Source organism: Mastigoproctus giganteus, chromosome 1, assembly GCF_048544385.1.
Source record: "Mastigoproctus giganteus isolate SK-2022 chromosome 1, ASM4854438v1, whole genome shotgun sequence".
Taxonomy (NCBI): Eukaryota; Metazoa; Arthropoda; class Arachnida; order Uropygi; family Thelyphonidae; genus Mastigoproctus; species Mastigoproctus giganteus.
In genome coordinates this window covers 224,997,048-225,022,777 of record NC_143575.1, presented here as the reverse complement: position 1 = coordinate 225,022,777, position 25,730 = coordinate 224,997,048, and the positions used below count along the sequence as shown (strand labels likewise).

Genomic DNA, 25,730 nt, shown 5'->3' with positions numbered 1-25,730 from the left:
TTGAGAAATACTGCTCTCAAATATTTTTCTCATCCCAGATTTATTCCATTAATATTACTTAAAGGAAATTTATTTCTACCTGTCTCACCTGTGCAGCTCCTGAAAATTGAACAGGAATATTCTCCATTTCTTCTGCAGTATCATCACATTCTATTTAAGATGCACTGCAACTCACATTAGTATTTATAAAAATGTCTTCAGTTTTCACACCATAATTGTTTGTCATTTCAAAAATATCACAATTCATGCATTTACTAGTCAAAGTCAATTTAGTTTTCCTCCCATACAGTGTGAAATGCAGAGTGGCATTCATTTTATTTCAGTATTTTACTAGTTAGATAATATAATAAAATAATAGTAGCACTCGTCACTTTGTTCACCTGGATTTGCCAATGGCTATGGTGTATGTATGCATCATCATACTCAGTCAGTTGGTTAACATTTTTTCTGCATATTTTGATTCTTAAAGATTTCTAATTGATAAATTTCAAGGTTTTCTGAGAAAAATCTTGAAATTTCAATTTTGACCTTGTTTACCTTTTTTCTTATGTGCAAAAAATATAAGGTTTCTGTTTTTAGTACTGAATTGAGATTGTGGTAAACCCTGTTTTTTCTGTTCTAAAAAATTAACATTTTAATGAAACTAAAAGTACATGATGATACATGTGTGCATGCACAGTGTGCACTAGCACATTGCTGACTTATTGGGTACACCAAAAAATTTACAAAAGCAGGTATGCAGCTCAATTTGTAAAATCACAAATAGTTGTGAGATTGTTTTTCTAAAAAAAATTAAAGGAACTAATGAAAAGTTGGAATATTTGTTTATGATTTCTTCAAAAATATGGAAGGCAGAACCTTCACTGAAGATACATGTACCACTTTGTAATAATCACTTGTCTCAGCAGAGGACAACACTTCTAGAAGACTTCTGACAATTACATACAGAACATTTATTGATCGGTTCACATTTTCTTCAAACATACATTGATGGCTCAAAAATCGATATGTTTTTAGTGCTTCTCTAGTTTTCTCACCATCCCTGTTTCTTTCCTGTCTGAAAGCAGCATCTACACTTCTGAACTCCATCCAATTAGGTTGGCATTGGACAATATCAGCAGTCTATCTAAATCTCCTCTCTGTTGACCTTTTTGAATCAAATAAAAATTGTCTTTCAGCCTACTTCAAAGAAAATAAAAAGAAAGGATTCCACAAAATATCAGAATTCTTGTAAATGAAAATGCAGGACAAGCAGCAAAGCAACCATTGAACACTAACTTTCTTTCAGATCCTATTCAATGGCTTTAAGCTTATAATACATCAAGAAAGTACTAATAAGTGGATGCAAATATGATTAACACAAACAAATAACAAACTCCTACAAATAAATTGTAGACCAGAAGCATGGAATTACAGCTCTAGCAAAACCAGGCAGAGGGAGTAGGGTTTCTCATGAGTTATTCAGGATTGTTTTTCAGCCTGCACATGTTCAAATCAACTCAACAATGCAATGTGACCATAGGTGCTAGCACACTCTATAAGTTTTAATCAAAATCAGGAAATAATCTAATTCTTGAACACCTAGCAGTCACTAAAAGATTTCGAGTGGAGCTTACAATTAAATTTTTTGGCATGCATGCAACAAGTTTTAATTTTTTTTGTATTGGTCTAGTGTAAAACTGCTTTGAGCTGTGGGTTCTGTTGTCTTTCATCTTGCACAAACTTAAGAGGTACCTGCGTTAGCACTATATGAGGAACCATGTAAAAATAGGGCAACCATTTATGTAAGGTTGTTTGACAGTTATCTTTACTTCAGATCTGCCTCCCTCCCAACCTTATATTAAGAAAATAGTATTTCTAAAAAACATTAGAGAAAAATTTCACACTGGCCAAATCTGGTTCCCCTCAATTATCACATGAGTTGAGGAATATGATTTTCCTCTGAAGATGGTTAAGCCAAATGAACCAATGAATTGGTTTTCTTTTACTTTTAAAGTTGACTCTGCAAATTTTAAAGTAAGATATATTTCTGTACACAGTATTTGTGGTCGCTGAGGCATGTCACAGACATTCTCTCAAGTACTGCAAGCTGAGGCTTGCTACCTTGGGGCAGACTTTCAGTGAAATCCAGGCATTCGGTGACAATCACATCCTCTGATTTCACCTTCACAATGGTGAGACTGTTAGTAACCCTGCTGTACTTTCAAGTCCTGAAACATTGCACCTGGTATACTGTAGTGACCACCCGGGTGTGAACTAATGTAAGCAGGGATTGAGGTGTGCTGTCCACACCACAAAGAGGTATCTCCTCTTCTGTGTCACCAGGCAATACTAGCTGGTAAGTGGCTCTTATCTACTGGTGCAAGAACATCACTTTGCTTAATGGAGGCTTGAAGTGATGAAACCCATGTTTAGTCTCCCGAGCAAAGCTCTGGCAACCTCTATCTCTTCCATCATACAGATTGATTGATGTATTTTGAGGTTATGATGGGTATCATGGCAAGATTCAGTCTTCGTTACAGTTTGAGGATACAACTCTAAAATGGCTTTCACATGCCGGTGGTTAGACAGTCCACCAGATGGAATGCATTGGTAACTCTCTAGGAGGCATTCTGGTCAGCTAACTTATAATCTTGCTGCCTTTACTCTGCTAGCTAGTGACTGGAGAGAGTTTGTGCAGTGTGTATACAGGGAAGGTGATGTTGTTGAGGCCATGTTATGGCAGGGAGCTTGGATATTCTTTTGCTGTGTGTATGCCATAACCAAAAATTTCATTACTTCATACGTGTTCCCACTACAAAGTAGAAAGTACTTTATCTACCAAATGCATCACAGTCAGACTAATACAACAATAGGTGCTTTTTTGTGAAAAGACGTCTGACATTTTTAATTTTTTATACTTGATTAATTTATATACACAGATTTGAATTTAATGATATGTTACTTTTTATTTTTAAGCTGCCAATGTCCCATTAAACATACAATCAGTCAACCAATCTGTGAAAAGATCTAAGATTCCTTTTGCTTAAAAGGTGATACTTGCCCTGCACAAATAGCTTCATCTTCTCAAATATCCACTACCAATTCCTTAAATTCTGCTCTCCAGGTAATTCTCCAGTGGGGAAAAGTTAACTTAGTTGATTTCAATCCTTCTAAAATTCAGTTCTGTCTTATTTCTCACAAAACAGAATCTACTGCGCCTATACTCATCTTCGATGACACTCAGATCTCTAGTCAAGGTTGCATACCTCTACTAGGTGTCTCCTTAGCCAGGTGGGCATGAATAGCAGTGCGTAGCACACGCTTCTTGATTAGACTGGGGTTCGAGCCCGTGCCCACCAAATACGGAGGATGTGGAATGGTCAGGGAATGACCACTGCATATCTCCAGAGCAATATGGCCTTAGTTGCTAGTGCTCCTAAAAACCAAACAAAACAAACAAACAAACAAACAGCATACCTCTACTAGGATTACACTGAAGCCACGAATGCATATATACCAGAGGTGGCCAACTTAATTTGTGATGCGATCTACTTTTTATCAAATGTGCCGTGATCTACCATCTCAAAAATTTCATTGCACAAGGTTAAAAAAGTTAATCAACACATATTGAAAAATGTTGTTTATAAATTTTAAAATTGAATACAATTCAGAATTTTTATTTTAAATTCATACATATTTAAAATTTTAATTTATGCGAAGTTTGTGTCTTCATGTCATCTGCCAAGCTTTCAAAATCAGGGATATACTTCGATAAGGCCAACAGTAAAGAATCTTCTGTATGCAAGTCCATAAGAGCACAGCGATTCTTCGTCTTTGTTTGTTTCAAATACGAAAAGGCCGATTCACACAGACATGTGGAACCAAAACAGGAATTTAAAAGTTCACTTTTTTTTTTTTTTTTTTTTTTACATTTGGGTACTTTTCTCGGCAAACATATTTTCAAAAGTCTTCTTCTAATAATCTGGCTTTTAGGAAGATATCGTTTCGCAATGTAATAATTTCATTTTCAAGTAATATTTTCTCTGTGTGAAAAATTGCAGTGATTTTTCTGCAATTTGTTTTGTATCTAAGTGGACATTTAATGGATAAGAAATATATTGAACGTCTTCAATTGTTTTCAAATCACTGATTCTGGTTTCAAAATCGTCTACAACATTATTCATTTCAGAAACATATTTCTCACTATTAAATTCAAAAACAGGATATTTTTGCAAATGAACTTGCATATTTGCAAAATGGCCGAAATTTTTTTTCTTTGAAATCCTTAGCCATTGCCAAAAATAGATATTTATATGCAGAAATGAAAATCTGTTAAATCTGCCAAAAAAGCCAGATCACACAACCACTCCGTATCTTGCAGCTGCTGATAATCATCTCCACTTTGATTGACAATTTTTTAAATTTCATTCAGCAAATTTCGAAATCTGTAGAAACTTACTCTGACTCAGCCACCTCACATCTGTGTGTAATATCAGATCTGGTTCCTTTTCATTGAGTTGCATTTTGAAAAGTCTCCTTTGAAGAGATTGTCCTCTGATGGAATTCACGATTTCAAAAGTGATGTCCATAACACTTTTAGTATTTAATCTTTTGCTGGCTAACACTTGTTGGTGGATGATACAGTGATAACTCAAAAAATCTGGGAATTCAACATCCTTTTGGCACAATGCGATGAATCTGTTAAGATGCCCCGTCATTGCTTTAGCTCCATCTGTTGTTACTGATACAAGCTTAAATAGTGGTAATTTAAATTTTTCGATAAAATGTTTGAACGAGTTAAAGATATCAAGACCTCTAATTCTTTTAACGAAACCATACCCAGCAGTTCTTCTCTAGTGGCAGAATCATCGAAAACCATACAAATAAAAACAAGCAACTGAGCTGTATCACTGACATTTGTAGATTCATCCAATTGTAAAGAAAAAGGACACGCAATTATACGCTCACATTTTTACTCATTTTTTCGATGTGTCGCATCACAGTATTTCGAGATAATTGCAAATCTTGAAGGGCACTTTTAATTTCATTTTTGTTCTTAAAATTTTCAGAATCTGTTATTTCTAAAAATGCATCTTTGATGAATTGACCATCAGAAAATGATTTGCATTTTTTTGCAAGAAGACTCACTTTTAATGATGCTACAGTTACTGCTTTAGATTGTAAATTAGGTGTCATGAAGAAATTTTGTTGTGCGAATAATCTGGAAATTCTAATTTATTTTTTCTAAGGTCACTATTCGGTGGAAAATCCAATTGGTATTTACCATGGAGTACATTGAAGTGCCTCTCTAAATTTCCTGTTTTGGGCATAGCGTTCCACGGAAGCCTTGCAAATCAAACAGCAACATTTTTCTTTCACCATTACAAAAAAGTATTCTAGTTCCCACTCTTGATGAAAATGATATGTTTCACTCTTTTTCATAGTATTCATTTTAAATCAAAAGGTATAAAATTAACATATAAGTACTGTACAGTTATTAAATCAGCAAAAGCAATGCTTACTGATTAAAACATTTTAAGTTGTGCGAACCAGAAAAATATTCTGTCTGAACAGCTAACATAGGATAATTGTTGAAGAGGATTCCCGAATGAGGAAGTTGTTTCCAAAATAACCAGACAAACATACCACCGTTTATTGCTCTGTTTGGTTATATCCTCATAAGAATCAGTTTTGAATGCTTTTGTGATATTTCTGTAAAGCTGTTTCTGGAGGTCACGACTAGGGCTTGCAAACCGGTTTTATAAAACCGGATTCGAATATTTTCTTAGTTAGCCCTCGAATATAGTTTTTTGTTACGCACATTTTCTTTTGTTTGTTCGTTTGTTTGGATCGTTCAACTGCTTTATGTTTTAAACATGTGTTTTTTTATTTTATTTTATGTTTAGGTACGAATCTCATGGGCAAGTGGCCTAAATCTAGGAGGGGTACCTTTTATCCTCCCACCTGTATCATGGCACGATGCAGGTGAACTCATTTACGACCGAGTGAGTCTGAGCGATAGCGTAAAAGAAAATGCTCAACATTTCTCCGTTCCATCCATCTTGTTCTCCAGGCAAGTTAGGGAACGCGCCTTATTGATGGTTACCAACTAGAAACAGATTCGCTGAATATTGCATCAAATTTCAGTCGTAGAAAGTTTTTTGCTTCTTTATTCCTATTAAATTTGCGATCAAATGTTCTCCAAAAAGCAGCTTCACCAAATTTAGCTTTTATGTAATTTTGAAAATACAATAGATTAAATTGGGGGAAAAAATTGCAAGTAAATAAATAAAAAATTTCTTTCGTGAAAATTTTGAAACTTGCCTCGTTTAGACTCTTCATTCAGTGCTTGCGGGAGTGACGCATAGTATTGTGCCTTTGTTATCTTCAATATTTTTATTTAAAATTGTCGGTGATATAAATCCCTACTAATTAATATTTATTACTCTTAATATGGCTAAGATGAAATCAAATGTATGGAATTATTTTGCTCGAAAAAGCAAAGATGAAGCACAATGTTCGAAATGTCAGAAGATAATGAAGTCGTCTGGAGGATCTACATCATCTTTGATGTTGCATTTAAAGAAAATGCATCAGATTGACATTAAACAAGATAACAGTGAACCTCCTGTAAAAATGGTAAGAACATTTGAAAATTTTATTAAAAAAATCTATGGAAGAAGAGATTTCAAAATTAGCTGCTTTAGATGGATTTTCTTTTAATTCAGTTGCCAAGAGTGAGTTTATACAATCAAGCCTTCACCTTCAGAGAAATAAATACGATAAATTACCACCAGCCTCAGTGAATGGAATTAAAAATATGGTTCTGAATTATTAAAAAACTAAGAAAGAAGAACTCATTCAGCATTTCAAAAATTCATTGGTTTTTGGTGCACGGTATTCATTGACTCTAGACGAATATGCGTCTATACAAAATAAAAGGCATATGAATATAAATGTGCATTCAAAAGACAATCATTGGTCGTTAGGTCTTATTGAGATTAATGGTTCACTTGATAGCAGAAGAACTGAGCAAATTGTGAATGGACACTTGAAGGGATTTGGTTTGAACTTGGATGAGGGTATTGTTGCCTGCACCACCGATGGAGCAGCAATGATGATTAAGTTTGGCAAGCAAATTACGCCTAATCATCAACAATGTATAGTCCATTGTATGCATCTGTCAGTTATAGATGTACTTTATGAAAAAGCAGTCAATTATGGTGCCCACAGTCTCTGAGTCTTCCAAAGACAATGAAAATAATGAAGAAAGTAGTGATGATGAAGAAGTTGAAGAAAGACAGCAAGGCATGCTTTATCAAACCGACTTTACCGATGAGCTCATTTATTTCTTCAATCCAATGGCCAATATTGCACAAACTATTAACAAAGTCAGAAAAATTTGCAAGCTTTTTCGAAAATCGCCTACAAATGACATATTACAAAATTTTGTTAAAGCAAAATTTAATGGGAAAGAATATAAACTTATATTAGATTGCAAGACTAGATGGGATAGACACATTCTATATGATTGAGAGATTTTTGAAATTGAAAAATTGCCTTCCAAATGCTCTATGTGCAGTACTATCAACTGAAGCTGTGTCTGACGATGACTGGAAAACCTTGAATTGCTATGTGAAACTTTGCGACCAGTTGAAATGATTCTGAAGGCTATAACCTCAGAAGATACAGACTTACTTAAAGCAGAGTCTTCAATAGAATTTCTGCTTGCTAAGCTTGATACAGCAGAAAACCCACTTGCTTTAAAGTTTCACCAAAGCCTTTTGTAGCGTTACAGTGCAAGACGAAATTGCCAAACTGTGGCTTTACTGAGCTATCTACACGACCCCAAAAAGTTTAGGAAAGAAGATTCAGGTTCAAGAACTTTTGATTTTTCAAGTAAGCAAGTTTTGAAAAAGCATGCTGAAGAGATTTATCAGAGATTATTTGCAAAACATTCCGAAGGAGTCTTAGCGTTGAATGAAGAAACTGAAAATAAACGAACTGTTCTTTTAGAAGAAAACAAAGACTCGTCTAGTTCCGATGTTGGAGATACACTCATGCGAGAGTATGATAGTGTAATAAAGAGATTAACTGAAGAGCCTTCAAAATATCCAAGTGAATTGGAAATCAGCAAAGAATTTAAAATTTTGGAGACAATTAGCAGTAGAAGTGAAAAGCTGGAGAAAGTTTATAGAGCACTGCTGACCATTAAACCAACAAGTGTCCAATCTGAGAGAGTGTTTTCGATCACTGGTCTCTTTAACACAAAAATAAGGTCAAGTCTATCAGGAAAAATGCTTAATATACTGTGTTTTTTAAAGGATCATTTTCAGAAAAAAGCTGAGCAATAAATAGTAAAGTAATTTCCCCAAGCTGTTTTTTTTTTCACATTTTTATTTATTTATTATTATTATTATTATAGGGCTTATTATTTTTTTGTTTACTATACAAGAAGATAGTTTTTATTCAAAGGATTTGAATACAATTTGTAATTTTGTATAATCTCAAGCTAGTTACTTTTTTGGAGCATTTTAATTTTTTTTATTATTATTATTTTTTTTACTATAAGAGGTGATAGATTTTGTTTAAAAGATTTGATTACGATTTGTACAATCTACCCAAGATAAAATAAATACCTGTGTTATAAGCTTTTAATTATTTTCCCTAACTCTGATAAAATCGGTTTTAAAACCGGTTTTAAGAGTAAACTTCGGTTAAACTCGGTTTTGAAATTTCTCGGTTTTATGCAAGCCCTAGTCACGACCATAAAACAATAAAAACAATTTGCATTTTTCGGTTTATTGGGATTTTCTTTTAGTGCAATCTAATTATAAACGGGTAGTAAACTCAATCTTATTGCATTTGCAATGATATCGACAGCTGGAATTCTGTGGGATTTCACGTTATTATGGTGAAATGTGTTTCTCCTTCAATGAAATCTTCAATCATGCAAAAAAAAAAAAAAAAAAAAAAATTTTCAAAATCTGCTCTTCATTCCTATTTTTGAAGCATTCATAAAAAAATAATGCATGGGTAGCAAAACCCTCTGTGCAATATAAAATTTTATTAGTATACCTGTCGCACAAATCGAGGGATGACTGTATATTTAAAATTCGTCGTGATCGACCAAAATTAAAGCCGCGATCAACTCGTTGGCCACCCCTGATATATACCATTAAGAAAATATAACATGAGGAGGATGCAGAGCCAGCCAGTCTAATAGAGCATAAAAAGATGATATGGGAAAGATACAGAGTATTGAAAAGTACTGATGCTTAAAACATCTACAAGTTGATGTGTAATACTACCACAGAAAAGGTTATGGCGGCTAGACTGAGTATGAGAAAGCACTGGCTAAGATAGCAAAGAATAGGAAAACAATATTTTTGTGTATGTAAACACAAAGAAGAGGAAAAATCAGTTCAGACTCTAGTGTAATGGATGTGAGAAATTTTTAGATAACTCACCTGATGAATTGTGAATAGGTACTTCACATAGATTTTTACTGATAAAAGACCCTTCGTGGTGAGGTTGAGGCACATAAAATTAGGAATATTGAAATTACAGATTATTTATTAGAAAACCTTTCGAGCATAAAGGGAAGTAAGGCTCCTGGAGTTGATGGCATGTATCCAATAATTTTCAGGGAGGCAGCCAGAGAGTTGCACTCTCTGGCTGCCCCCCTCCCTCAAGTAACTAGTTATAATAAAGATAACCATCGAAGTTAATTATGAGGGCATCATTGGACTTGGGAGAGATTCCTTTGGTTTGGAGAAGTGCCAACGTACTTTTTCATTTTCCACTAACCTGAGTGTAGTATTACACAGTTGGTATGTTATTCTTTGGTTACTGCTACCCATATACTGTACTTTGCATTTGTCAATGTTTAACTTCAAGTTCCATTTCTCAGTCCATAAAGGAGGTTCGAAAAGTGAAGTCTGTAACTATAGACTAGTTAATCTGAATTCTTTTGTAGGGAAAATCCTGGGAGCAATGATTAAGAATCAAATCCAGGGACATTTAGATAGAAATTGCATTCTGAAGGACACAACATGGTTTTGTTAAGGGAAAATCATGCTTAAATAACCTGGTTAACTATTTTGACATGGTTACCCATTAATTGGATGTAGGGAATAATCTTAGCATGTTTATTTGGATTTTAGCAATGCATTTGACTTAGTACCTTACGAGAGGTTACTGTATGAAACGAAATGTGTTGGGATTACTGGCAAGATTCTAAAATAGATCACAGGGTAGCTGCAGTGCAGAAAGAAGAGGGTTTTAATTAATTGAATATTCTTCAGACTGGTGTAACTTCAGAAGTGGGGTTCCCCAAGGTTCGATTCTTGTTACCTACTATTGTTCCTGATTTCATAAATGACACTGATGAAGGGGTAGAGGGCGTGATGTAAAAATTTATAGATGGTGTAAAAATTGGGAGAGTCATTAATAAAGCAGTGCTCCTTCAGGATAACTTGAATAGGATTCAGGGATGGAAGTGGCAGCTGTATTTTAATGAGGAATAGCATATGCTATTCCTCAACTGGTGTTTTGCAATTCAACATATGGTATTTTGATCAACTCAAAATACCATATGCAGTTGTCAGGATTGAATTAAAAACATTAGATGAATAGAGGGATCTGGGAGTTGTGCTATGGTCAGATATTAAGTTCTCTGACAGTGTGAACAGGTGGTGAGGAAAGCCCATGGTGTCCTGTCAGTGGTTTATAGAATAGTATCCTGTAGAGATAGGAGGTTATAATCCCACTGTATAAGGCAATTGTAAGATTGTATTTGGAATAATGTGTCCAAGTATGGAGACCTCATCCAAAAAATTATATTGAGCTTCTTGAAAGAGTCCAGTGATGGGCGACCTGCATGTTGAGATCAGCAAAAGGGCAACTGTACAAGGAAAGATTTTGATTATGTGGGCAACAGAGATTGGCAGCCAGGCACTGAGATAGAACCCATTTGAGGGTTCTATCTCAGTGCCTAAGGCTGAGCAGGGATAGTAATAAGTGAAGGCAAATTTTTCACTATTATAAAGGATTCCAAAACTTGGAGCCATAAATTCAAATTACCAGGAAAGAAGTTTAGACTGGGTTATGGGATGTTTTCTTTTAGCCAATGTGTTAGTGATTACTGAAACAAGTTGCCTCCACAGGTAGTTGAGGCTGACAGTTTGAAGAAATACAAAGGGGGAAGCACATAATTAGTCTATTTTCTTATCTATTTTTTGTATATTTTTTATATTTTTATTATTTTTTTTGTTTATATATTATTTTATTCTTTATTATTATTACCTAATTTTATTAGTTCAAGTAATTTCTATTTATTTTAAATATTTTTATTTTTATTATTTTTTAAAATTTTTATTTTTACTTCTTTGGCCAGTACCGCAAAAGCCTGTAGTCTCCTTGCACTATATGGCCAATACTAATAGTAATAAGAATTCACCTATTAAAATTTTTATTTATATTAGCTATATGCCTGCTTATTCTTGTTTCTTTTTTATTTATCATTCATTACTCCATATCCATTTTTAGATTAATAATTAACTGCTGTTTTATTGCTTTTTCAGAGATGAGAATATACGGCAAAATATAGAACGAGTTTTTCAGATTTGGGAAAACAGGAATGTATTCAGTTCAGAATTTATTTCTGAGCTTCAAGGTATATTAGGTAAGTATAGTTCACAACTTTTCTTTTCTCCGAAAACAAGTTGACACTTGTTTTAGGCATAAAAATGTGTTACTTGATTCATTAGGAGTTTTTTTTTTATTTATTCTTGTGAGTTTTCATACAAATGCACAATGAGTGCGTATAATTTATATGGTTAGAGATCTTATACTTGAAAAGGGCTTCATCTTAATAATTCTACATAGTAGTGAAGATACCAAACACATTATCTGCTGAATGTAAATGAAGTTTAATCAATTATTTACAGTATGAAACGTAATTAAGATTTTACCTTGAATAGAACAATATAATTTAATATAACTATATATATTTAATAACTAGTTATAATAGAAATAAGCATATTTCTTCTGGTAATCATTCCACTTTTCATCGGTGCTCTAACTGACTAAAATGACTTTTCCTCTTGTATATCAATGACCTTCTTCCATTGACTGGAAATCCTATCCATAGTTTTGCTGATGATAGCACATTGCATTCAACTTTCCATTTTGAGAAACCTTGTCCTGCTCAATCAGCTTCAACTTCTCGAAAATCTGCTACCAATTCCTTAAATGCCGATCTTCAGGTAATTCTCCAGTGGGGCAAAGACAACTTAGTTGATTTCAATCCTTCTAAAACTCAGTCTTGTCTTATATCTCGCAAAAAGGATTATTCTGCTCCTATGCTTATCTTTAGTGACACTCCGATTTCTAGGCAAAAGGATATATCTCTTTTGGGGATTACCCTGACTTCTAATCTCTCTTGGCACAAGCACGTTACAAATATAGCTTCTTCTGCATCTAAAAAACTTGGTTTTTCTCTTTCGCTGTCGGCGTTACTTTTCTTCCAAACAGCTGCTCACTCTGTATAAATTGCAAATCCGCCCTGCCATGGAATATTGTTCCCACATCTGGGGTGGTGCCCCCAAAACCTCTCTCAGGCTTCTTGATTCCATTCAGAAGAGGGCAGTTAGGTTAATTAATGATTCATCTCTAACAGAGTCTCTCCACTCACTGTCTCATAGACGCACTGTTTCTGCTGCATGCCTCTTCTATAGATACTTCCCTGGGCACTGTTCTTCTGAATTGGCTTCTATAATTCCTGCTCTCTCTTTCAAAACAGTCTGAACACGTGCCACCACCAGCCAACATCCATTTACTGTCCAACTTCAAACCCACAGAACCAACTTTTCATCTTCCTCATTTATTCATTCTTGTTCCAGAATGAATAAATGAGGAACAACCTTCCTTCATACGTATTTCCTGAAAATTACAATCTACAGAAGTTCAAGTCCAATGTCAACAAATATCTTCTTTCATCTTCTCAACCTCCAACCCAAGCACGGTACTAAGTACTATAGGTTCTAATACCTCTCATGTTTGGGGTTCACATAAAAAAAAAAAAAAAAAAGATTAACATAAAAATAATGATAATAATAACAACAATAACTAAATAATTTTATTTTTATTTATGTTTGGAGCAAACATAAATAAAAATAAATATATAAATATAAAATAGAGTTAAAAAGCTAAAATAATGTCAATTAAATCTTGTTAAAGGAAAAATGCCATTCCTCAACTGGTGTTTTGCAATTCAACATGAATGAAAGTTTGAATTCAAAAAGAAGGCAAAATACAGTATGAAATTTAAACAAAGTAATTTAAGATAACTTAATAAAATCATGGTGAAATTTAACTGATTCCAGTGTCAGCACACAGTAAGTTGGCATAAACCTGACTTTATTCCATTATCTTAAGTTACTTTTTTTAAATTTCATACTGTATTTTGCCTTCTTTTTTGAATTCAAACTTTCATTAATTTTTACTTTAATAAGATTTAATTGGAATTATTTTAGATTTTTAACTCTATTTTATATTTATTTTTATTTATGTTTGAATTTTATTCCTTCCTTTTGGTCTCTGTCGGCTATAATGTATATGTTTCGTACGCATACATTATAACAGAAATAGAGCTTATTGCAGTGGCTCCTACAGTTTTGGCTGCCGACCCTTTGAAGAAGTAATTAAAGCCCTAGACCCACTGCTTTAGGTACCATCATTGTTATCATTATTATTTTTATGTTAATCTAATTTAATTTCAGGTTATCTGCTTTTACCTTGCAGGCATTCTCAATTTTTTCCATGATAATTACACTAGACAGGTCAGCACTTCTACCGAATACACTGAAAATGTACATTTGTCTACACACACACACACACACACACACACACACACACACACACAGAAAAATCTCATAAATCTGGCACATTTTAAAAATCATCTTTTATTTCTTTTGCACACCATCCATTTTAGGAGGAATCTTCATTTATGTATATTGTATATACAGTAAAACCTCATAAAATCTTGGTACCTTTTGAAAATCATGCTAATAAAAATAAATAATGATCATCTAAAAATTACTGAGTTACATGTTTTAAGTGCAGTTGCTTCAACTTTGTAAATTGTATTCAAACACAGAAATTGTTGCTATAGCTTTTGAAGTACAGTAGTACCTTGTTACTCTGCCTTGTATTGTGCTGATTTGTATAATGGTCAAAAATATAGTCCAGTATATTAGACTTCTGAAGCCTAATAATCCACCATCTGCAAGATCATGGTAATGCTGGATTTATCAGCTATTCCAGATTATTAGATGTTTCTTTCAAAATACTTAAGACAAAATAACCCAAAATTTTGGTATGTAAGTAAAGCTTTATAGGCTGTTTATTTTATATTTCTGCAAAGTACAGAGACAAAATTAACCATGAGATAAATTCCATTTGTTTCAGAATTAGCTAAAAATAGTTCATTGTTCCTCACTCTCTGATGCCATATACAGTTGTGATCAAAAAAGTTTAGGAACAGGTAATATTTGGGAGATGAAGCTTGCCAGCTATTTGAATTGATCTCTTTCAAACTAAGTCTTCTTGACGCTTTACACACTGATTTCAACATGTGTGCAACTTCTAGAAACATTCTTGATACTTTCCTTTTAGAATTACTAATAGTTCTTGTATCATGTTCTGAATAATTTCCTGTCTGCAAATCTGGATCTTTCAAGTGCACTTTAAGTTTGTGGGGAGGGGTGGGTACATAAAGAGCCAAATCCAGTGATTATGGTGGACATAGCATATTTGTTTGGCAGTACCAGTGGTTCCCCACAAAACCACTTGGTGGTGCTGTGAAGATTCAAGACTACAAAACCAGATGAGTGTGAGTTGTGTTGGTCTGTTTGTATTGTTCATTTGGCCACTTAGTTACAGGGAGGTGCAGTCACTAAAGAAGGCACCTCCCTGGATCCATCCATGAGGATCTGAACCAGGACAGTTGGAGGGACACCTGATGGAGCTTCCTCTCCAGCAAAAAGGAGGGAGAGAGCCCAGGAAAAGAAATGGGGAGAAGAGTAGAGTTGGATGTAAAGTGGAAGGAAACTGTTCAGACAGTTAAAAAAAAAAAAAAAGGGGGGGGGGATTTGCCAAGTTGACACCACTAATCCTATCCTAGAAAGGACTCTGGATGTGCCAAGTCATACCAGATGTGAGCCCCTGGGGTTAATGAGGGACATCACAGAGGAGTGTTGATTATCAGTGAACTATTTGATCATATCATAGTGTTGATTTCGCTTGACATCAAATAGCTTGCTGCTTAAGGAAGCTACAGCAGAATTTCTCATAGCTATATTTATGTAATTACATTAATTATAACAATTGCTATTACAAGAACTTTTTTTTTTTTTTTTTTTAACTTGAGTGTGATGTTCAGGAAAGTTTCCTGAAGTGAAATATGTGCTATAATTCTGTGCCATAGTTTTGAAAAGGCCTGGGTTGGTATCAGTTTTTATGCATACTATGTTTATATTATGAATTCTGTTATTTTGTTAAACTTATGCTAAAACTGCCAGTAACTTGACTCACTTATTAACAGAAGATAGCTGGACATTGACTTTTAGCATAAAAAAGATACAACAAAATAATACTATAAATTCAATCATATTATAAACATAGTATTTGTAAAAAATACAGAGGTACTAGGCTCAATAACTTCTACATTGTAACAATATATTTAAAAGAGTAAGAGATTACCTCAATTTTTTGCGTAGAATGCTTCCAGTCGATGCTCTCCAAATGTAAACAAATAAAATAAAATAAACGGATAAAATGATTTTAGTGAATTCTTTCACTTCGGTGCACAATGGAATCGAAAGCTGAGATCCCCAACCCAACCTAACCCTGAAACACATCAAACAAACTCAGGAAAAAACTGAGTGCGAGAAGACATTCAGTCAGAATAATTAAAATAGTTCAAATTGAAAAACCATATACGAGAATAAATAATTTAAAATCACAATTATAAAACTTGGATAAACACATTGACATATAAATTAAGCGAAATTCACTGTATTTTCCTCCTTAAGCAGACGCTTTTCAACTATTCGTCTTTATCACAGTATGATAGAAATAACGCAAAGTGTGTATGTGTTAAGTTCTTAAATGGAGAGATTATTTGTATTGCCTCATGCATAAAAAAGACCATAAATCCAAAATTAGGTAATGACGGCACACATTGATAGAATTTGAGTGAAGCTTCATTTCAAGGGTCTCAACAATCAATAATTTTAAGTAATTATGTTGTATGTTTAAGATTTCCGCTTCATTAAATAGGAATACGTTTGCGCATGATGTGTGGACCAAAGCAGCGTATTGTTTCATGCATAAATCAAGAGTGCACAAAGTTGACTCTTGATATGATGAATCGCACTGACCACAAGAAATATTGTATACAAGATCATCTACTTGTATCGAGAGAGAGAGAACTGTGTGATTTCTTAATATATTATGGAGCTTCTGCATAGGCCTGGCTACAATTTTGAATTCTGTATCTTTAAAGAGTTTATTGAGTTGCTTATACCATTGTTCGACATACAGAATAGAAATAGAAAGCATTTTAGAATACTTTCTATTTCTACTTTCTATAAGAATAGAAAGTATTTTTTTATTGGTTTCATTAATTTCATTAAATTAATATCGTATTTTCTGACTTATTTTGAGCTTGTAATCTGATTTGATTTATAGTGGAAAGTGGATAGCCCCTATTTAAAACCTATTGGTTAGTATATCAATTTCTAAATCTAAGGTGGGTTCAGAAATAGAATATTTGTGCACATTAAGGAACTGGTTAAATATTATGTACCTTTTATAAGTAAATGGATGATAACTTCTGTAGTGCAAGAACATCCCCGTATTGGTGGGTTTTTGGTAGAATCTAAATTGTGTTTTTTGCGTATCTCGTGTAAGAGTGAAATTTAAGAAATTTAGAGCTTTTGTTTCTATATGTTCTTCCTCCAATGTAAAATGCAGTCTTGTATGAATGTTGTTAAATGTCTGTAGAATGTCCTGAGTGGTGTCATAATCCATTATAATGAGTACATCATCGAGGTATCTCCAATAGTAAGTAATGTGGGGGGAGGAACAGTGTTAAATGTATGTGTTCAATATTATCAAGATAGATCTCTGCTATTAGGCCGCTCAGGCTCAGTCCCATAGATAATCCAAAAATCTGCTTGTATACCATATCTTTAAAAGCAAAATAATTAGCTTCAAGTAGAAGCTTGATCAAATGGAAAATTTCTTTTTAGGTAAATTAGAGTAATTAATTGCGATGGTATTATCGTTTAACAATTCTCAAACTATATCAAGAGTATAGTCTACATTTACATCGGTGTACAGGAAGTGACATCTAACGAAAATAATTTATCGTTACCGCGAAGCTTGACATCTCTAAGACTGTTAAATAGTGTCATAATTTTTTATACCGAATTTTATCATTTGTCTAAAAGGTTTTATGATGTTATATACATGTGTAGCTGTGTGAAAATGCGGAATTTTTGTAGGAAACAATTGGGCGTATGGGAAAATCGAGTTTATGGAGTTTAACTTGTCCAAATAGTACAGGAATGTTACAAGTCTTGGCTTTCGGTCTTTTAGTTGAGTAATAAAAATAAAATCACTTTTACGGTATGAAGTTAGTGTTTTGTTGTATTGATTTACTAAATTCGTAAATATAGATTGGTCTGTCTCCATCTCCAACGTGTGCCTTCCTTACCTAATTTTGGATTTCATGTCTTTTTTACGCATGCAGCAATACAAATAATTTCTCCATTTAAGAACTTAACATACACACACACACCATGTTATTTCCGTTCTGTGATCAAGATGAAAGTTGAAAAATGTTATTTTCTAAAATTCCTTGCACTTTATGGTCCGAACATATACTGGTTCATAGTGATGTTTTTTCTTTAGTCATGACTACAGACAGTATGGTCAAAACATCCAGGTGGCCTAAAAGGCTAACTCTTTTATTGTGTGACCATTTGCAGATTATATTTAACAAAAGCAATAGAAAAGACAGTCGTTGAATTAAACATGGAGTTAGTTCAATTCCAGGAGGCCTTTGTCAATTGTAGCCAACTGGATATCTCAATTAATAAACTCTTAAAGGTATTCACGTGAGGGGTGTGACAAATGGATGGAGGCACCAAACTACGATTTGACACACAGACAAATGATTTTCTAGGTATGCAAATGGATGAAAAATTAGTGTGAATTAATGAAACATGAAACGGTTGCTGTGGCTTTCAAGCAGTATGAAATCAGCAGTGTCCCTGATGTTCATGAACACGTTGCACTGTTTGAAAAAAGCAAAAGTTTAGACCATTACTTCAGTAATACCAAGTATGGCCATAGCAACAACATATAATTGGCTTTATATGATGTGTAAAGGCTTCATTTTACACTGAACATTTTGTTTAGTAACCCATGTAATTGTATATTTTAATTATATGCAATAAAATGATTATTTCCAAAATTTTCCTTTTAAAACAAAGGTGCATTTTATTGTCAGAATTTTTGCCAGGTTTATGAGGTTCTACCATATATACACGTGTGTGTGTGTGTGTGTGTGTGTGTGTGTGTGTGTGTGTGTGTGTGTGTGTGTGTGTGTGAGAGAGAGAGAGAGAGAGAGAGAGAGAGAGAGAGAGAGCAAGTGACTTTGGAGCTGTATTGTGTCAATGGAGAGTGAGTTGTCAAGCAGATCTCTGACCAGTTGGAAGAGTATAATTGTGAAATCCTCTTTTAGAACCAAAGCAAGTTCCTGTAGAATGAAATATAATGCTGAAAGTGCAAAAAAATGTTAAAGATTCTGATACATTTCCTAAAATTCTAAACTCTTTCCTGTCTTCTGATAAACAATGTAGTCTCTATTGACATAAACTGCAACCATTATCAATCCACTGCAGGGTGGAAGTCTCTTCAAAGATTAATGTTGAGAGAAATGGACTGTAATCTGCCATGCTGATCCAGTGCAGGTTGGCAGATCAACTGTATTTAGTGGTCAGGGACTTGAACCCCAGTCTACTCAAAGAGCGTGTGCTACTGCACTCTTCCTGGCCGCTTGGCTACGGAATATTCTACCTAACCTCACTGACACATAAACAAGCACAGGTGTTCTCCTTGCAAACATAGCATAGGACTTTCCTGACCTTCACTCGCATGTCTCTCGAATCTCTCTCTTGCTGCTATGCCTTTCATATCAACCTCATACTCAACTTTCAGGAATTAGCTATTGTCTCTTGTATATGTGTTTTTTTTTTTTTTTTTTGCTCCACTCCCATTTCATCTATATATATATATATTTAACATTTGTGTATATTATGTGAAACGGAAAAATAATTAAATATGTATGTATATATTTTTCCCTTTTGCTTTTGTTATTGCTTACTTTCTGTCTCCTTGTGTTTCTATTGCTTCTGCTTTTTTTTGGTAGGTGGTGTAGTTTATGCTAAAATTCTGCCTTCTTTGCAATTAACTACTCCTATTTCACTTTGATATTGTTGTGCTGTTACTATTTGTGAACTGTCATCATGATTTATATTATGTACACACACACACACACACACACACACACACACACACACACACACACACACACACACACACACACACAGTCTGCAGTATTTAAGTACAGCCTGTAATGATATTTTTTTTAATATAAGAGAAAAGAAAGCTGCCACCATTTTTGTGACATTACAGAGACAGAAAAAAAATCATAGTTAATATGGGAATGCTCTGTTTAGACCCTTAATGTAAGGAGAAGATAACTCTTTCAGATATTTAAAATCAATATATTTGTTCTAGCTGTACACCAAGGATGGCAGAGATGGGGGAAAACCCTGGTGCTGTCAGACAACTAACACACTTGTACGCCAAGGACACTGTAATAAGGCAAAAACAATGGGCGATTCATGTATAGTACATTCTGCCTTTTGATTATCAGCTAAAGCAGTTGAGTTGTTGTGTACTTATATCTTGAAATCAGAAGATGAAAAGAAAAAGTTTATAATTATAAGCAAAACTTGAATTGTACTTGTATGTCTACATGCACTTGATAGTTCAAAAAAAGAGATGCAAGGAGACAATTTGGATTGACTTTCTGCTAAATTATTTATAATTTCAAAAACAAGTTATAATCAGAATAACAAAAACATTTGCAAAATGCAGGCAATAAAGTTTTTGATTTTGCACTCTTCAGATGATTTACCTACAGTGATTGTCAGGCAATACCAGTAAGTGTTCTGATGATCGAGGTATAGGCAGCTTATTTCACTTCCCCAGTAAAATATCAGAAAGAAAATAGTGAGAGGTTTGAGTTGCAAGATGTGCAGGTGATTGAGAAAAGTTATTAAAGTTAATTTAGGAGCACTCCTTCCTGAATAAGTATAATATATTTAGTTTCTAAAAGAATACATACAGATTATTGGTTTCAGAATTTTTATGGTATGACAACAGTTCAACAGTCTCACTGTCACAAAAATTCAGTTCAGCAAATTGATCTCATTTGAAGACTGAATTTTTTTGACGTTTAGATTGCAGACAGCAGTCACTGTTGATATAGTAAATGTCTAGCATGAAATAATCTATACATACACTAAGAGGTTTAATAATATGAAGCAATTGACCAGGGCCAATTCAAGTTACTGAAAACATGAATTAGATGGAATGATAAAATAGAAATGTGTATTTTGTAATTTCATTTATTTATTAGCTGTCTGGTGGACAAGCAAAATTCCACAAGGCACATGGTGGATTTTTTTCACTTATCAATTTGTTGATTATGGGGGGAGGGGGTAAGAAATAATTTAAAATGGGAAACTTTAAAAATTTAATCTTAATTTTGACATTATAACATGATTTTATTCATGATAATATGATCAGAAAACATCATTAGAAACAATATTTTTATTTCTAATGATGGGTAGTGACGACCGAAATCTCAGGGTAGTGAAGCAAAAAAAAACCAACTCCTCTGTAAAGTTACCATTGTAATGGGTATTTTTTGACATACATGATATTGTAAAAAAACATTTATGGCTAAAGTTTTCCATCTAAAAAATGATTAATAATAGAGATCAAAAATGAATATCGTGCTGAAGGATTACTAAAATTTGTGCACTGATGTAATTCTAATAGATAATTAAACGTATAAGTTTCACTGTTTTTAAGTGTATAAAATCTAAGCATGCCAGTTAATGTATTAAAATTAATGAAAAAAAAAACATACAAAAACCAAACAGAAATACCCATAGTTTACTCATACTTTAATTATATAACAAATTATATACAGTAATCAAAAACACATTTCAAATTTTTAAACTTACATTTAAAGAATATAATAGTAATAGAGGCATGTGATGCAAGAAAGCAAGGAGACTTATGTCTAAGGAGATGTACATTCACTGTCACCAAAGAAAGAGTACCACTTCCACAAAAGTGAATTAAAAATAAACCAAGGACCCCAAGTGCACCACCACCACCTCTTTCTTAGAAACACCAGCAGGACTGTTCATTTTCAAAGCCTTCACGAAATTTTTCATGAGCCTCAGTTTGATGTGGAATGGTGTGGTAAAAGTAAAACTTATTTGGATCTATCAGAGGTTCATATGCTACATTCTTCATTCCGGGTGTTAATGATTTTTGTCGAGGCCAATTCTTCTTCTCATAGTGCATATCGTTGGCATGACTATCCCACTCTCGCAGAGAAAGCAACAGTAGTTAGTGTAACCCTTTTGTAATTCTAATAAAATGCCAATTATCTTTAAATCACCACAATCTGCCACTCATACTTCTGATAGTCTACAACTAAGAGGATGTTCTCCATGTTTGCATATGTTTCTTTTTTGTAGATGGCACACACAAGAGGCACTGAAGCAGCATATTTCCTTGTGTAATAACACAGTCTTAAGGCTAATCTTAGAAGCATCTATAAATAGTCACCATTCTTCAGGAATGTGCCTCATGTTTATTGCTTCCATTAGACCATCAACATTCTTATAAAAACAGCGAGTTCACCTTCTGTTTGATAGAATTTATCATGGTCTTTATTTCAAGTATGAAATATTGTCACTTTCACAGAATGGTCTAGAAGATTCCACTGTTGTAGCCTCGAGGCCAAAAGCTCTGCCTTATTTTTTGGCAGTTCGAGATCCCTGATGAGATCATTAAGCTCACTTTCTATGATCTTGTGTTGTTCAGAAGGATAAAGGTTTGGACAAAATGGTGGATCCCTTGATGTAGATGGCTGCTGCACTTCTTCGTGTATATCAAGTGGATGTAGATCAGTGTCTTCATCTTCATCAGAGTGTAAAGAAAAACAGTTGGGTAGTTCAGGATTAGGTAATACTTCACCATGAGGCACGAGATGAATTACAGATGATATATTTGGGTACTGCACTGTCCACTTTTACTTCATTTTCCTCCCTTTTCTAATAGGCACTACACAGAAGTAACAGTCTGTAATGTGATTTGTTGGCTCCCATGGGCACTGCTAAAGGCATAAAACATCCCTTTCGATTTGCGACACATTGAGTTTTGATGAAGAGATAGTGCAGCATATGTGTGGAGCCCAGGTCTTGTCCTGGTCACCTACTTTAGACCCAAAGTACAAGACGTAGGCCTTTTTTATAGCTTGAGTTGAGGGACGCTTTCTTGAAACTAATATGACTTCTCCACAATACGTAAAAGAAGTCATCCGGACTATTTACGCAATTACGAGGCATATTTATCTTACATAACACAAATACTGCGTAAAAAGTAGGAATCTTTCAAAGAACAACCATTAACCGAGAACAAATCACCCAGTACCTAGTGGCATTCGAGGATTACTGCAACAGATTGAAGACGCATTTGAGGTGACAACAACTTATCATGTGATGCAGAGCAAGACGACAGTTGCCAATCACGTGACAAGAGCATAATGATACTGAACCTGCGGTGTTGGCATGCATTTTTCAGAGAGTCTTAGTTGATAATGTAGGGTAACTCATTAATGAGATCCCAACTGTAATTCAAAAACAAGAGTCAATCAACAAATTTTAATGTGATTTTCGTGATCAGCTGCGTAAAATTTGTCAAGATTGGGTATTTTCATTTTTGTAACATTTTACATGTTGACCAGTGTTATTTAAAAATTATTTATTATTTGTCAAAAAATAATGAAAAGGCCTCAAAATGAGTAATATTTCTTGCTACGTCTATTTGCAGTCCTGATTTGCCTGTAAAATCCAATGTTTTTTGGCATTCTTTGTATTCACTCTATTCAATAACTTCATTTGTTTCAGTCACTTCAATCTCAGGTTCTTCAGTGTTTTAAATTTGCTCATCACCGTTTTCTTCTGCCACCTAGTCTTGAAATGCTTTCTTCAATATTTTCCAGTATTTCAGTGTCTCTTTCGTTTGATGAAATATCCCAGTCAGGATTTTTTACCGAATCATCTGAGTTAAAATCTTGTTTTTCATGTGATGAAGTACTAAGATTTTCTGCAATTTCTCTCAATTCCTCTTCTTTTAGTAATTTTCTTTTAGCCATTGCTTTTAAATTTTTTTTTTAACATACTTGTACAAACTTGTAAAAAGACACACAACACAATATAATGGATAATACAGTGCACTATTGGCCTTTTTTTAATGAAATTGTTTTGTAAAAAGCTTCAACAAAACTGACAAACTTATTTCGACAAGTTGGTGATAAGCACACATGCAATAAACTTTTCACAAACGACCTTCATGTGTGACCTAATATGGTCACACATATGTGGCAGACATGGCTTCTCAAGAAATAAAGTAACCATGTACAAGTTAGTGCAACTGCATCATATTAGAACACAGCCAATTCTAGATTAGCAAATTATTTGCAAAAGCGGCATCGTTTAAATCATATCTCATATTGTGAATATCTTCACGACGAGTTGCCATGACATTGCACTACTCTGAATAATAGTAACGCTTCACTAAGGGAGAAGACTTGTTACTTATTCTCAGAGGCGCCTCTGTATCCAGGTGGGCAGGAGCGGCAGTGCATAGCACACGCTTCTTGATTAGACCGAGGTTCGAGCCTGTGACCACCAAATACGGAGGATGCGGAAAGGTCAGGGAATGACCACCGCATATCCCTGGAGCAATATGGCCTTAGTTTCTAATGCTCCTAAAAACCAAATAACAACAACAACTTATTCTCGGTGGATACCACCCCCCCAGGTGGCACCGTTTCAGAGCTATTTGGCCCTTCTTCGATCGGTGGGTAGGTACCCAAGTGATGTAATAATGGCAAAACAGTTATGAAGTATAACTCCACAATATGAGAGATGCCTGATGGTGTATAAGATGAATAAGACTATAATGCATTAAGGGCTTATGCCTCAGACTGCAAGAGAATTCTCTCGCAGTCTGAGGCATAAGCCCTTAATTCATTATAGAAATAAAGTAACTTACTGAACCACGTCAGTCACATATGTGACACAAAAAAGACCCTTTTTTGAGATTTTAAGTGAAAAAACAACATAACACTGACATCAAAGTATATATTTTAGAATTACTAATCAAATTATTTACTAAATATTTTTTGTCCCCGTGGGAAATTTTTTCTTAAACTATCTTGGCAGTCAAGGTGTTAACACTGATGAATGTAACAAATATTTATTTTGATTAATATTTTTAAAAAAATTTTATGAACCATCACTATATCATGGTTGCACTGTGTGTGTGTGTGTGTGTGTGTGTGTGTGTGTGTGTGTGTGTGTGTGTGTGTGTGTGTGTGTGTGTGTGTGTGTGTGTGTGTGTGTGTGTGTACATGCACGTATATAGCAAATATATTACCAATACGATCATCTTTGTCTTCTTTGTACTGGTTCTTTTTTATAAGAATTCATATTATATACTGATATAAGTATTAATTTTTATTTTGAATTTTTGTATAATGGAATGTTTATTTCTTTCTTCGTTCATTTTAAAATATATTCATTTGGATTTTTTTTTAAAGCTTTATGTAGAAAATTTATTTTCTGAAACCAAATAGGAATATTAATGGATAATCATGTATTCATTGGCTGCTTTTTTTTATTTTGTTTTGTGTATTATTTCATTCTTTCACAGCCGTGGTCATGATAACATAACATAATAAATAAATACATTTGACTGTTATCTGTTTAAACAAACTATAGTTTCTTGAACTTACTTCAAATTTAGATCGCAAGGGAAAAGACACTGCCAGCCATACTGCATATACGAAGAAAAAGGAATCAGGTTAGGTTGAATTCACCTGCACTTTGCTTATAGCAGATATTCACCTACATTCACATGCTATCATCTTTTCATTAAAAAAGAGACAGAGAGAAAATGTGTATATTGTTGTGTGTATGTGTGTGCATGTTTTAATGAATATCTAAACTAATTTAGGCAAATACTTCACAATGAAGCTTTAAATTTTTTTAAACATAATTTGTTATTAATACATTCTATTTAAAATATTTTTGTTTGCTAATTTTAATTGACTATTTTTCCAGTTACATTGTTCTGAAATCAGGAGTTTCATATTTTGATGAACAGTTAATTTTTAATATATTTGACATGTTGCTGAATACGCTGATTAAGTTAGAAATATTATCAAAAGTAGCTTAAAACATATATATGATCATTCCATTGCATTGTTGTATGAATGAATTGCTTTTAAATGTCAA

General features: G+C 33.8%; 1 protein-coding gene across 1 annotated transcript in view; it reads left to right on the top strand.

The window, feature by feature from the left end:
• LOC150091554 (uncharacterized) overlaps positions 1-25,730 on the top strand; it is a 218,221-nt gene that overhangs the window by 86,808 nt on the left and 105,683 nt on the right. Inside the window, exons 4-5 of the mRNA XM_090376191.1 lie at positions 11,568-11,668; positions 25,240-25,296. Coding sequence (XP_090232317.1) covers positions 11,568-11,668; positions 25,240-25,296 — 158 coding nt within the window. The remainder of the gene's footprint in view (positions 1-11,567; positions 11,669-25,239; positions 25,297-25,730) is intronic.